General features: G+C 41.3%; 1 protein-coding gene across 1 annotated transcript in view; it reads right to left on the minus strand.

Annotated features, from left to right (window-relative positions):
* The window catches only part of LOC143289260 (von Willebrand factor A domain-containing protein 8-like), a 72,331-nt gene that overhangs the window by 45,093 nt on the left and 11,484 nt on the right, over nt 1-15,754 (minus strand). The window contains exons 5-20 of the mRNA XM_076598253.1: nt 15,006-15,449; nt 14,616-14,665; nt 14,114-14,222; nt 13,454-13,558; nt 11,445-11,558; nt 10,369-10,503; nt 9,588-9,665; nt 8,426-8,586; nt 6,883-6,996; nt 5,578-5,746; nt 4,808-4,879; nt 4,004-4,119; nt 3,307-3,416; nt 2,735-2,841; nt 2,038-2,186; nt 322-533 (exon numbers count right to left, since the gene is read on the minus strand). Coding sequence (XP_076454368.1) covers nt 322-533; nt 2,038-2,186; nt 2,735-2,841; nt 3,307-3,416; nt 4,004-4,119; nt 4,808-4,879; nt 5,578-5,746; nt 6,883-6,996; nt 8,426-8,586; nt 9,588-9,665; nt 10,369-10,503; nt 11,445-11,558; nt 13,454-13,558; nt 14,114-14,222; nt 14,616-14,665; nt 15,006-15,449 — 2,245 coding nt within the window. The remainder of the gene's footprint in view (nt 1-321; nt 534-2,037; nt 2,187-2,734; nt 2,842-3,306; nt 3,417-4,003; nt 4,120-4,807; nt 4,880-5,577; nt 5,747-6,882; nt 6,997-8,425; nt 8,587-9,587; nt 9,666-10,368; nt 10,504-11,444; nt 11,559-13,453; nt 13,559-14,113; nt 14,223-14,615; nt 14,666-15,005; nt 15,450-15,754) is intronic.

A 15,754-nucleotide genomic window follows, 5' to 3' on the forward strand; every position in this document is an offset into this window, starting at 1 on the left:
TCACATTGTGTTGACACTGTAACAGTGTGGCTGGAATGTGTTAACATTGTGTAACAGTATTATTACAATATGTTAACACAGTGAAACAGTGTTGCAGTGCCTTTTTTTCACAGTCGTAACTCATGTCACAATGCCAACCGCCCCACAACTGCTACCGCCTTACACCATACAGAAAACTGTCTGTTTGTCATAATTACTGCTTCATTTTCACACTCTGTTTTTACTGCTCTGTCTTCGCAGTAATGGCATAATTTCCATCACCGTTCCTCCTCCTCCTCCACCATCTCCTCTTCCACATCTTCCCCCACCTCCACCACTCACCTGACACGATCCGTCGCCCGTCGGACAGGTGCATCTCCCCGGATTCCACGAGGGTCTTGAGGATGCAGGTGACGTGGGTGGGGGCCTTGTCAGCCTCGTCCACCACCAACACACTGCCTGCCTTCACCGCCTTCACCAGGGGCGAGTCCTCGTAGATAATGATGCCCTCCCGCACTGTGGACTGCAGGGTCAGGGTCTGCACTGTCGTGTCTCTGTGTGTGGTGAGATCAGAGGAAAGGGATATGGGAGGTTAGTGTGTTTGAGGGGTGCGCCTGAGGTGTATGTGTTTGAGAGAAAAATAAAAGGTGAATGATAACTATAATAGCATAAGCAGCATTGACTTGAAGTTGTGTACCTTGAGCACGGAGAGTGTTACCACTGCACTGTCTGCACTGTCGCGTCTCTGTGTGTGGTGGGATCATAGGAAAGGTAGATGGGAGGTTAGTGTATTTGAGGAGTGCGTCTGAGATGTATGTGTTTCTGTGTATGGTGGGATAAAAGGAAAGGGACACGGTAAGTTAGTCGTGTGTTTGAGGGGTGCGTCCCAGGTGTATGTTTCATAGAAAAAAAGGGTAATGATAACTATAATAGCATAAGCAGCAAAGACTTGAAATTGTGAACCTTGTGTATGGAGAGAAAAAAAAGTTTAGAACAATTGCATTGGCAGCACTGACTTGAAGTTGTGTACCTTGTGTATGGAGAGAGTTGCCACTCTTTACTGTTTGTTAATCATTAACTCTCCTTGCCTCATTATTTTTTCATGTCGAGATAACAATAAAGCCATTACAATGAACACCTTGTGAGCTCCGTAATACATCAACGAAATATGTCTTTATGAATGTCAATTTCAACACCATAACATCCTCATCACTTTTTTTTCTCCTCCCTCCCCTCCTGATCTCCCTCCCTTTCAGGTCCACCTCTTCCCCTTTCCATATAGCATTTTCTCCAATCAGCCCCCTTCTTTACAAATCCCCCCATCACTAAAACACACAATCACCACTTTTCCCCCCTTTGTTTCATTTAATGTCTTTCCTCTACTGTCATTTAGTCCAGAGAAAACAAAAAGGGAGGGGGAAGGGAGGGGGGGGTATGAGGGGTGGACGAAAACAATGTCGATAATTCCAAACAGAAATTATCAACAACAAAGAAAAACACATGAAAACACCCGCACGCACACACATGACGCTTGACATACAGCACAAACACACATGACATTTAACACACAACATATAAACACGCATACACATATCACACACACACACACAAACGCTCGACACACATCTCTCTCTCTCTCTCTCTCACACAACCACACACACACACAAATGCTTGACAAACACAAAACACACAGCACTCACACACACAAACACACACATGACGCTCAAAAAAGAAAAACACACACACACACACACAGATGATGCTCAATGCAAAACACACACACACACACACACACACACACACACACACACACACGGCGCTTGACACAAAACACACACTACACACACAAACAAGCACGCACACAACGTTTGACACAAAAACACAGCACACACACACACACACACACACACACGACCCTCAACACAAAACACACAGCACTCACACACATACACACAAAAATGCTCGACACACGCAACACACATATTCACAAAACGCTTGAAACACAACACACACACACACAAACACACACTATCTCTCCCTCCTCCCCCTCCCCATTACCTGTGAAGCTGGATGTACTCGCGGGGCCTGTTGAGCAGCTGCAGGAACCTGTCGACGATCTTGTTCTTGCCCACCCCCTGGTTGCCCACCAGCAGCAGGTGCTCCCCAAGGGTGAAGTCCTTCACCATGTCCTCCATCACACTCAGGTGCTGCAGCCAGCCACCACCACCACACAGGGGGGGGTTTACATGATTATCACGGGATGGGCGTGATGGTTGAGTGTGTGTGGGGGTGTGTGGGGGGGAGGGGTGAGGGGGGATGGGTGTGGGGGGTGGGGGGTGTGCACATCTGTGTATGTGTGTGTGCCTGTAAGTGTGTGTGCGTATGTGTGTGCATGCAAGACTATGTGCATGGGTATGTCACAGAGAGAGAGAGAGAGCGAGAGAGAGAGTGTGTGTAGATTACTGTGGTGGTGGTGGTGGTGTGTGTGTGTGTGTGTGTGTGTGTGTGTGTGTGTGTGTGTGAAGAGGATGGGTGTCATGACCACTGTTAAGAGTCACCATTTGATTCACATCAGCTTCTACTTTAACAGCACACTGTCTCCACAACCACCCCTGCACCCACCTAAAAAAAATATGGTAACAGCTATCTATTTTTCCCCCCCTCCCCCACCACTGTTATTTTCAATCAAAGTCATTTAAGAACTAACACATTTATTTCATTCATTTCTTTTCCTGACACAGGGTTTCAATCATACCTGGGGGTTTTCATAGAAGAGGATGTCAGGCACTTTGGTTCTGTTGTCTGGGTTGTAGACAGGTACAGACGTGTTGCCAAGTCTCAACATGCCGTCTTTGACCTCGCCTGTACACAGAACCTTTGTGAAGGGATGGAATGTTTCGCCTTTTTGGAAAATTTTTTGTGGGGGTCATTTTTAAGGGGTTAAAAATTTATAATGATTTTTTTTTTATGGGTGTGTGTGTTGGTACGCATGCATACACAAAAACTATCAGGTTAACTCGTGCCTGTCATTGCCAATATGAATAAATGAATGAACTTGGTTTACATAGGGTGCATAAAAATTTTCACACTTTGGTTGTGTGTTCACAGAGCCAACCACACACACACAGAGAAACAAGAAACAACAAAATTCCTGCACAGTATACAACACACACAATGCAAGTGACTAAAAAAGTTTTGTTTTATCTTTAAGAATAAAAGATGGACGACTAAAGCTCAGTTTCCAACTTTCATGTCACAACATTATCAGGTTAACTCTTATATCTGTCAATGACAAGATGGACAACTGAAGCTCTGTTTCCAACTCACATGTCACGGCCTTGTCGTAGTTATCCAGACCTGTGTCCTGCTGGCTCTCTGGGATTCCTGTATCGTTCAGCGTCTGGTCCAGTGCTGACCGGGCCAGGCGAGGGAGAAACCTGGAAAGTCACAAAAGACAACTTTACTGTAACAATAATATCTTTATATTTACCATACTGTCACATACATATAGGACTAAGCATATGTGTATCGCCTGCATTTACAACAAAACTTTTCATGTAAGACTGATGCTGGGTAAAAAAGCAGGCTGTCAAATGTGTAAGGCCATTGTATTGTACTGTGTACATCTGTATCAACATGTCTTTTGAGCCAGGTGACTGAATCAAAACTTTTAACACCACTTAACTGTCAAAATGCAGAAAAAAACTGGTGGTGACTCTACTGCTCTTCTTAGCATTTCAGTAGTTCTAGCACATCATGTCAGATCAATGTTTAGAATCTTCCACCTTCACAAATTCATGGGACATAAGTCCTCCATTCATAATACTTGTATTTCTTTCTATCGGATAAACTAATTCAACCTTGTTAACTAAAAACCAGAGTCTCACATTCTACCTGCAGTTTTTCAATCAGATAAATGAATTGCTCCTTGCCAAGCATTAAAGAGTCCCCAATACCACCTGCTTTTTTTTGTTTTGTTTGTTAATTAAATGATTCTAGTGAACTGATGAAGAAATTCCCAAACCTGGCTAAGCAAGCTTTGTGGACGACAGCATTCAGATCCTCCCCAGGGTAGTTGGTCAGGCGGCGAGCAACACGCAGAAGTTGTCGTGTGGAGAAAGACGCAGCCAGAGACGTCAACTAATGGAACAATGATAACGGACAGTGTTATGTCCCCAGATGAAGAAGAGAGCTAGTCAACTGTGCCTTTCTAATCATATGGGTGTATGAAGTGCAGATGTGTAAGAGTTAAGTACATACACATGTGCATCACGTGCGTGTGCACATGTCGGCATGATTTTGCAAGTCACTACTCAACAGTGCCATTCTGTCTCAATCAGTAAAGAGGATTCTGACTTTGAGGGATTTTCAACTGATCAAATGTGTGCAGCATAAGTGTGTTCAAAATGACTTTCTTCTTCAATTTTTGGGGGTGCGCCTTATGAGCTTATCACTTTGTAGGCCAGAAATTATGGTATGTGAGTTTGTTCGTTCTTTAGTTTAACGTCTTTTCACTGTAAGTGATATTAGACGAAGTTTGAGTGAACAAGTGAAAGTGTATGTGTCTCCTTGTGTGTTCTCATATACAGGTGCAGGTATGTGTATATTTTTACATAGACACATGTGAATGTGTGTGTATGAGCGCATTTATATATTTTTTTTCTTTTTATCTCAGAAAACATTGGAAAATGTCCAGTTCAATACTGCAAGTGGATCCATACTCACAGGTATGCATGCAAGCACGAGAGTGGGCACACATATCCATACCCACATAAACACACACACACACACACACACACACACACACACACATTAACACTGCACTGACCGTTCCATCTTTGGAATCTCTCAGTTTGTGAACAAAATCAAAAAGACGACCAAGATCTGGGATGTTGGGAACCTGCCAAACATATGCACATACATAAAATATTCATATATAAGTTTGAAACAAAGAAAATGTGTCACTCAGAGAGATTTCTGTTTTAGTTTCATATAGACAACCTATATAATATGTATGCACACACAAAAACCCACACCCACCCACCCCCCACACACATCAAGAGCTCATTCTCTGCACCCAATATATATATATATATATATATATATATAGAAAGATACAGATAGATATAGATAGATAGATAGTTAGATAGACAGTTATATATATATATAATGTGAACAGAGAAACAGTAGATTGACAGGCAGAGCAGCACACTAATAAATGATATGGATATGTTTGTGTGTACAGTTTTTAATGTAATTACCATTATTATGTATCCTTTTCTTCCTAAATTTGCAACAGTACAAGCAAATGCATGCTTACAGAGTCCAGAGAATGTGCATGTGTGTGTGTGTGCACGTGTGAGTGAGTGAGTGCGTGCGTGCGTGCGTGTGTGTGTGTGCGTGCGCATGCGCCTGCGTGCACTGTGTATGTGTGTGTTGCTCAAGGCCAGATCAGCATATTAGGTTCATCCAAAGGTCAGGCATCTTTTTCTTCTTTCTTTTTGTGTAAACAGCAGATTTGGTGAAGCGTACTCAGATCAGTCCACACGGATTTGACACCTCCGCGAAACTGAAACTGAGCCTCACACACTCACTGACCAGTTTGGCGATGACGCTGAACTCTTCCCGTCGGGACAGAGGCCGCAGGTCGTGATACAGGAACATGGTCAGCATCTCGGGCGACAGCCATTGCTGCTTGCTGCTGCCCACCACAGGGGGCTCTGCCAGCGCCACGATGCGGAATGACGGGTGGATGGGCAGAATGTTCCTACACAGCAGAAGACAGTGGCCAAATGGTTAGGGCACTAGATTCTTGCCAAAGTGACCCCCCCCGAGTCTGATCCCCGGTTTCATGTGTATCTGGTTGGTCAAGGGTGTAGAATTTTTTCTTTCTTTCCCTGATCTGTCATATCAATATATATGCAGACATGGTAGTGCCTGGGCCTCATTCATGTGTATATGCATGCATGCAGAAGATCAAATACACATGTCAAAGATCTTGTAAATGAGTCAAAGTTTGGTGGGATATGGAAAAAAGAACACACCGTACAGGCACACTCTAGGAAACAAAGTATGGCTGCCTACATATAAGGGTAAAACAAGTCATACATGTGAAAGAAAAAAAAGCAGCAGATCCATGAGAGAGCTGAAGGCCAGATCTGTCTGGTTGCACTCCGACAATAGTCCTGGCTAGTGCATTCTGGTTTCAATTTCTGTGATATGGTTCTAGTCCATTAGCGCAGAGGATCCACATTCGAATCAGCTGATGGCACAAGAAGTGTTTGCGTAAAAATCCAGAAAATTTTAATTTTAGGAGATAAATATCTGCACACTCCAGAAACAAAAAGAAGACCTGTAAACATGAAGAAAAGCACAAAAATGAACAGAAAATTAATGGAAAGGAAAAGAAAAAAAAAAGGAAAAAAAATCAACCATAGTACTCCACAGCCACTATCATTTATTCCTGAGAGACAGCAGTCTTGAAGAGATATATATGCTGCGATTAATAAAACTTTTCAAAAGCTAATAAACCCCAAAAGGAAGATGCCCACTCAAAGAATGATAATTACTGTCCTGACCTGTAAGCTCCGTCTAACCACAGTAAGCTGACAGTCTTCACTGACATCCACACCCATCAGCAGCAGGCAAGGAATTAACAATAATAGTAACACTGATGATAACATTTAATTTATATAGCATCTTTACATCAACTGTCCTGTGCAATGCACAAAAAAAAAGAAAAAAAGTGTAAAACATGCATCTAAACATTAAAACAATTTACATGCATAACCCTGCACAGGCATCCAACTAAACAAACATATATACACACACAAAAAATCATACACAACATTCATCATAAAACAGTTCCTAAAACTTCTCGCTCAGAGACATCTGTTCACCTACTTCTCAGCCAGCTGCTGATCTGACAGTCCAGTCTCTTCCTTCACAGCCTCGAAGCGATCACTGCCCAGTAGTCGGGTCCCGTCAAACAGTTGAAGTTCTCGTTCGTTGATCAACCTGCAGCATAAGTGTCTGGGTCAGTAACCTTGCTGACATTTGTTGACAAAGCGGAAACAATTGTGCGTGTGGGAATGTATCTTCTTCTTTTTCTTCTTCTTCTTCTTCTGTGTTCACGGGCTGCAACTCCCACGTTCACTTGTACGCACATAGTGGGCTTTTACGTGTATGACTGTTTTTACCCTGCCATGCAGGCAGCCATACTCTGCTTTCGGGGGTGTGTATACTGGGCATGTTCTTGTTTCCACCATAACCCACCAAATGCTGACATGGGTTAAAGGGTTTTTAATGTGCGTATCTGATCTTCTGCTTGCCATATACACACGAAGGGTGTTCATGCACTAGCAGGTCTGCACATATGTTGACCTGAGAGATTGGAAAAATCTCCACCCTTTACCCAACAGACGCCGTCAACGAGATTCAAACCCAGGACCCTAAGACTGAAAGTCCAATGCTTTAACCACTCGGCTATTGCGCCCGTCGTGTGGGAATGTATAACCCCAGCACTATTTGTGGAGGAGAAAAAAAAACACACAACAGAATAATTCTATAAAATTATATTTGATTGCAGACAAAATAATTTTATGTGTACCTCAAGATAAAGAATAACCCATGTCAATGAACTTACGTTTGATTGGAGACAAAATGTTTATATGTACATAACTTATATTTGATTTTCTTTTGATAAAAGAGAGACTTAAAGACTTTCGGTGTCCCTGTGTAGGTTGGTTCAACGCATGTGTGCTGCTTGACTGCAAAGTATTCTTAAAAAATAACGCTTCTGTTAGAAAAAAATATAAATAGAAAGCAGTCTGGCTCTGCAATTAAGTGATTATCATCATCAGTAGGGATGATGTGCTTTTCATCTTCAACAACAAAAGCCACCTCTGTACACCAGTGAAATGACCAAGCAACAGTGCATGTTCTTTTCTGGGGCGTGGTCTCATGGCAATCTAAAAGTGATAGCTCCCAGCAGATGACGGGACTGCAGTGCAACAGATCAAGCCCAGGTGTGGTTGTGTATGGGGGATCTGGGATAAGCAATACAAAGGCAATGCTACTGATATGGTACAAAAGATGAGGGAAATCAAATCATATTGCTTATAGCCCAGCTGACAAAAGATTGGGCAACGATTTTTTTCAAAGAGATAAAACCATGCTCTGCTAATCTTATTCTCAAGGCCTGACAAGAACTTCGGGCTTATGTGAAGGTCAGGTATCTGCTCTTATTTTTCTTTTCTTTTTTCTTTGTTTTTTTTAACCACAGATGTGGTTTCACATATATGGATTAGTCTGCATACTTTGACACATCCCTGAAACTGAAAAAAGAAAGAGACAAACAAAACACAACCTGTAACAAATGACCTCAGAAAGTACCCTTGCTCCTGGCTCAGAACTCAAATAGCCCTGACAGACAAAGCATTCTCACCTGTGCAAAACAGAGAAGGACCCCTGGTTAATGCGATGGACGCCATCCAACACGGCCAGACTGCCTTCCAATGCCGCCGTGACCAGGGGTGAAGGTCGCCACACTGTGTCGCCATTGGGCAGAGTGGTTCGTTGCTGCAGCAGGTCCCGGGATGTCATGTCCTGAGAGACAGAATGTGACGGTTGGTGGAGGTGTATCGGTTACGTCTGTCCCTGTCTGATCTGCTACTTTTGCTGTGTGTCTCCATTTGTTGCTGGGCTGAGTTTGCAAAAGCAATCTTGGGAAGAGTTTGCTCAAGGTTAAGAATTTTCCCAAACACTACGTTTCCTTGAAGTTAAGAATCTTCTTAGTCTTTCAGATAAGAAGATAAATTGAGATCCCACATGCAGCATGCACATACCCCAAGATAATAAAAGAGTTGTCCCCGACAAAATTTACGGAAAATCCATTTTCATGGTAAGCTAAATACACTTCCAGACAGAAAAAAAAAAAAGAAAAAAAAAGGAGGCGCTGTACTGTAGTAAAACAGTCTCCCTGAGGAGATCAGCCGAAGTTCACACAGGGAAAAGTAATACTAAACAAAACAACGCAATCCATGGACATAGAAAAACTCCTAACGCTAAGCAAACAGTCTTGTTTGGATCACCTGCGTCTCCCAGTCCTGGTCACAGTGCCAATGTCTAAAAACCAATGAGAAGTTTACTGTAAAAAAAATAATGGGATTGACAGTACTGCTACAGTCATGAAAAACAGAGAGCCACTAAACTAAATAAAAAGAGATCACTGAGTGCTAAACTGAGCAAAATAATGAAAATGAGACAGAGCAATAATCATTTTATCAGTTCATTATTTCCCCCCTTTGATTTTTTCAAATTACCACCATTCGTTACCAGCAGCACTTGATGTGTTCGCAACTCAATATGTACAGGCAAACAAATTATTCAATCTGATCTAAAAACCTAACAAAATATTCAAACCATCAACAAAATAAACACCATTTTTGCATGAACAACGAATCAAAGTAGTACAACCAAGAAAAAAAGAAAAGAAAAAAAAAGGGATTAACAAATAACTGAATCAATTGATCTGATTAAAAACAATCACTTTTAAGGCAAACAACCAGTCAGTGTAATGAAGGGGGAAATGAAAGAGGAAGCCCCACCTGGTAGAGCATGATGGGCTCTGCATGGTATCCCAGCATGTCAGCAAACTGTTTCACCACCACGCTTTTCCCACTGCCCTGTGGCAACACGAACACAGACATGGGACTGATGTCAGAAAAGCCAGTAACATCATATATTTCAGTGTTTATGTCATCAACACATAAAACACATGCACACACACACATACACACACCGTCTAAAAACACTTATAGTGAATAGACGTTAAACTGAAGAAAACATACACACACACTTGAACACACGTACGCACACACACATGCACACAGATTCAAACTGTAGACATTAACATGCACATTTTTTCTATCTTTGGTATGCATGTGTAGGTGCATGTGTGCGTGCATGTGTGTATGGGGGAGGGAAGGGACAGATTTGTACTACTGAGAATATGCATGCATGTGTTCATGTATATGTGTATATGTGAATTAATTCTATGTAAATAGTTCTGTGACCTTTAGATCCTAATTCATGGAAACCCCAATTCTACCACCTTCACAATTCTGATTCTACCGCCTTTAAGATCCCAAATTCTACCACCTTTAAGATCTTAAATCTGCCACCTTTAAGATCCACATTCTACATCTTTAAAGATCTTAATTCTACCACCCTTAAGATCCAAATTCCACCTCCTTAAAGATCTTAAATCTACCAGCCTTAAGATCCAAATTCTACCACCTTAAAGATCTTAATTCTACCACCTTAAAGATCCAAATTCCACCATCTTTAAGAACAAATCCTACCATCTTTAAGACCTGATCACCTTACCCTGGGCCCCACAATGCAAAAATCTTTGACGAGGTGGGACTGCATCATCTCAGAGAGAACACTGTCATGGTAGTCAGTGGGCACAAATGTTCCATCACGGCCTGAAGGCACCGAGTCCAATTGGCCTGCAGCTAACTGAAAGGTGAATCACAAATACAAATTCAATTGAAAAAAGGCATTACATCCACAGAACATCACAAAGTTTGATCATGCTCCCACATTTCAAGAAGCACACTAATTCATAATACATATATGCTCAACACAGTATACACTCAAAAATGCTATGCTCGGTGATGTAGACTGTGTAAATATGAAACTGGACAAATAAATAAGATTAAAATGATAGTAACCATAAGAAATACATAAAACAATTGATAACCATGATTCACCGTAGCTGACAAGGATTTACAACCCCACACAGAGACAGTGGTCAACTGTGGTGGTGGACAGTGAATTTTGGGGGGTATTTGATATTTCTTTCTCAAAACAATTCAGCAGGCTTTGTTGATTTCTTTACACAATATGTCAAAAGCATTCCTACAAACTCTCCATCATCCACACATGAAGGTATGGTACAAACAATATATATACTTAAATAATTATGACAAATAAATAAATATTTTTTTGTTCAAATCTGCTTAGAAATGGCAATTTTGCAAATTTGTACTTTAGATTATATTCTTAATGATTCTCTGTTAATCAGAGTCACAGTAAACACAAATATAAATCTTTTAAATAATTGTGAGCACCCAACTGACACTTAAGGTTAACAGAAACAGTGTAAAATTCACAAATATTTAAAACCAGCTTGAAACTGAGCGTTTGTATCATTCCAATGAAAATATGAAAATGGACAACTCACACACATAAATATATATTTTTATATATCTATATCTATCTCTCGATACATATATGTATGTATAAACAAACACACATCCAGCAAATTTACTCTTGATAATTTATCTTAAACTCACACCAAAATCTAAACCAATGACACTTTGGAATTTGACACTGAATTATAGCACATATCCACATCCCAGAATCATAAAACTGGAACTCATCCAAACTAAACTGACCTTGAGGTTGTACTTTTTTCTCCCCAAGGCAATCTTGACAGCTGCTTCCTGACCTTCTTTTATCACAGATTTGACTGCTCCTGCTGCGTGACCCGAGTCTGCCAACTCAAATTTCTGAAATCATTATCATCATCATCATCAAATCATCTTAATAAGAACTAATACTAATAATAATAGCAACCATAAGCACAAAGCAAGGATGACAAAAATAATAACAAAAATAATAATAACAATAATAATAATGAGGAGGAGGAGCAGTGTCGCATGCACACACGCACGCATGCACGCACACACACACACACAACTCACACACATGTCAGGTATCAAAGACATCAAAGGATGAAGATACTGGCTCAGATTACCAAATTTTATTTTGATAAGGATTTGTGTTCAATTCCAAAATCAATGTAATACCCCTTAATCACACATTTTCTTCATACACAGTACATACAGAGGTAAAGGCAGTTTAATGTTGGCAGACAAAATGGGAAATAATGGAACAGAAGTGAGCAGGGAGGAGACTGAATGACAGAGACAAAAACATTGCCAGATTCAGAGAAAAACAAGGAAAGAATTATGATGAATTTTTGTCTTTTCTGTCAAATCTTTTCTACTCCCCCCCCCAACCCCCACCACTCCCCCAAGCCCCCATCCCACCTATAAATAAGTATCTGTTTTTATTTCTTATTACACATTACTTTGTCCAAGTAACACACACAAAAAAGAAATTTAATTTATTTTTTAAAGAAAAGAATGAAGAGACACAAAACACAAATAAAAAAAAAACACACAAGTAAGTTATACTGAATAAATAAATCAATAATAATAATGATAACAATGATACTACTACAAATACTAATAAACAGACAAACAGGATGTGGATGCTAAATCCTGTTTGTGAAAACAACAACAAATCAAAACATTCCACATACAAATCATAAGTCGGAGTGAGACAAGGCTGCCTACTCTCCCCAACACTCTTCAACATCTTCTTAGAAAGAATAATGACTGACGCACTGGAAGAGCATGTAGGAACAGTCAGCATAGGCGGCAGAACAATCACAAACCTACGTTTTGCCGACGACATTGATGGACTGGCTGGAAAAGAAGAAGAACTGGCAAGCCTGGTCAAACATCTAGACAAAGCCTCCACATCGTATGGAATGCAAATCAGTGCGGAGAAAACCAAACTGATGACTAACAACACCAACGGCATCAGCATTGACATCAAAGTCAACGACGAAAAGCTTAAAACAGTCCACAGCTTCAAATATCTGGGAGCAATCGTGTCAGATGAAGGATCTAAACCAGAAGTACTCTCGAGAATTGCCCAAACAACAACGGCACTCAACAAGCTGAACACCATCTGGAACAACAAAAACATCGCTCTCAGCTAAAAAATCAGACTGATGCGTTCCCTGGTTATATCAATATTGCTCTACGCCTGCGAGACTTGGACCCTGACTGCAGACATCGAGAGAAGAATCCAAGCTGTCGAGATGAGATGCTTTCGTAGACTACTTGGCATCTCCTACAGAGACCACATCACTAACACGGAAGTGAAGAACAGAATCCAGCAAAGCATTGGACCCTACGAAGACCTTCTGTCCATAGTGAAAAAACGCAAACTTAGATGGTATGGACACATCTCCCGATCATCTGGTCTTGCCAAAACGTTCCTGCAAGGCACCGTACAAGGAGGCAGAAGGAGAGGACGGCAGAAGAAGAGATGGGAAGACAACATCCGGGGGTGGACAGGCTTGACGCTCGGTGACGCCCTGAGGAAATCAGAAAACCGTGAAGAGTGGAGAGGAGTGGTGGCCAGGTCACCAGCGGTGCCCCAACGGTCTGAACCCAGACTACGGGAGAGGTGAAGGTGAAGGTGAAGGTGAACAAATCATAAACATGCACACCCGACATGGATGAATAAAAGTAATAATAAAAAGAAAAAGAACAAAGCACAAGACACATGTAGTAAATAATCAAGTCATCCAGCACAAACATCTTACACTGAGAGTGTCGGTGACAGCCGTCTTTCCCTCCTTCCCCAGCATCAGAGAGTATGGGTAAAGGCGCTGCACGATGCTGTGCGATGAAACTCCGGGCACTGCGTCCTACCATAAGTTTAAAAAAAGAGGAATTTTAAGTGCATGTAAATATTTGATATGCGAAAAGCGATAACTGATGATAAGAATAATGTACAAAAACACAAACACACACACACCTGCAGGCACACATGCACAAACACTAACAAACTATCACACAAATGTGCAAAAATGTGAGAGCACACACACACACACACACACACAACACACACAAATAAATAAATAGACAAACACACTCAGGTATACATACAGAAATTAGTATATATGTATGTTTCCATACAACAACACACAAAAGCATATGCACACACACACACACACACACACACACTGATAAACAAGTAAACAATGTTATTAAATAAAAAAATAAAAAATAAAAAGACATAACAGCATGAACAGAGAGATGCACACAAATAAATGCATAACATACAAAGCATTAAAATATAACATTACCTTTACTTCCAGTTGACAATCTGATTATCTGTCTAGTAGACAACTGCATATGTCACCTCTTTTGTTTTAAGAACAGTTCCAACACACAGACACACCAAAATAAAACCCACTCACAAGGATTTTCATGATGTGAGTGAGGTTGTCCATGGGGAAATCAGGAAGTCCCAGGGACGATGTTTCTGACTGAAGCAAGGTTGTGGCAAACGACAGGATTTGTGATACCCTGTAAACAGAGGGCATGTGTGATACATAGGAAACAGCATTTTATAATGTGTGTGTCTGTACATCTAACAGTCAAAAGGAGTTCATGCACACTTTTGTATGTGCTCTCTCTCTCTCACACACACACACTCACACTCACTCTCTCTTCCCGTCTGTCTCTCTCAAACACACACACTCTCTCTCAAGCATTAACAACTGTGCACAAACAATCATACATACATACACATACAATCAATAACGCATTCACACACACACACAATCATACATACACATTATGCATGTGTATGTACACTCACACACACAATTATGTATGCATGAGCACTCACACACACATATACAAACACGCACGCACACGCAGACACACACAAACACATACACACACACATTAGCATACCTGTCAGCTGGTAAGCTTTTGGTTTGCTCCTGTAGTAAAGAGTACAATTCCTGGAGACAAAAATGACTGAAGTTGCAGAAAAAACATATGAAAATTGTCTTTTGTAGAACAATCAAATTAAAATCAGTGGCTCCATTGACAGGACAGGCAGTTTAAGTGAAAAGCTATATCATGCTTAAAATGGGGTCAACAATTTGTGCATGCAGAATTTGTTTTTCCTTAGTTTTAACTTTTAAATTCTTAACATCAAGAAAGATAGATATATAAATGTCCACTGATAGTGCATATTTTCCTTCCATCCAGCCCCACCCCATAAGTACACGCACACACATGCGCGTGCACACACATGCATTCGCATGCACACACACATCAATGCACTCAACCACCCACCTTGAAAGGCAGTGGGTGAACATCTCTGGCCTGAAACCTTGACCTGAGGGGCGGGTCCAGCGGGTTGCCTTGGTAACGTGGCACTGGCAACCCAAGCGCTATCACTCGGAATCGCTCATTCACTCTCACAAGCTTCAGAGAGTCCAACTCTTCTTTGGTGTGATCTTGCAACAGCTTATCATAACGATCTGCTGCCACCAGGAACCTCCCGTCCTCCAGCTGCATTTCTCGGTTCTCCAACAAGTTGTTGAGGACGGGCAGAACATTGCGCTCTGCCTTCTCCACACCTTCCAGCACCAGTACTCTCCCTTCCAGAGCTGCTCTCACCGCGCACTGATCGATGTAGAAGGCCGTCCCTCCTAGAATCTCTCGTCTCTGTTTGAGGTCAGATTCGGTGGTGTCCCGCGACAAGGAGACATACTCGGATTCTCGTCTGGTCAGCTCCTTTGAAGGAAAGAAATGTCACAGTCATTCAGACTGCATGCATTTTATTGAGGAAAGAAATGGGGCAGCTACGAAAAGAACAAACAGCATGCTAATCTTCGGTCTTTCCTGTTATTTCTTTCCATTTTATGTTGTTGCTGGTAGCTGTGGTGGTGTCTGCATTTTTTGACAATTTATTCAACTTCCCTAATAATCTGTTGTTTTTCAAATCTCAATATGTGTGGGGTATAAAATTTCTTCAGTGAAGGTATTGTTCGACTGACACTAACATGGCTATGAACCAAGAAACAAATGGGGAAAAAAAC

Source organism: Babylonia areolata, chromosome 13 (assembly GCF_041734735.1).
Source record: "Babylonia areolata isolate BAREFJ2019XMU chromosome 13, ASM4173473v1, whole genome shotgun sequence".
Classification (NCBI taxonomy): domain Eukaryota; kingdom Metazoa; phylum Mollusca; class Gastropoda; order Neogastropoda; family Buccinidae; genus Babylonia; species Babylonia areolata.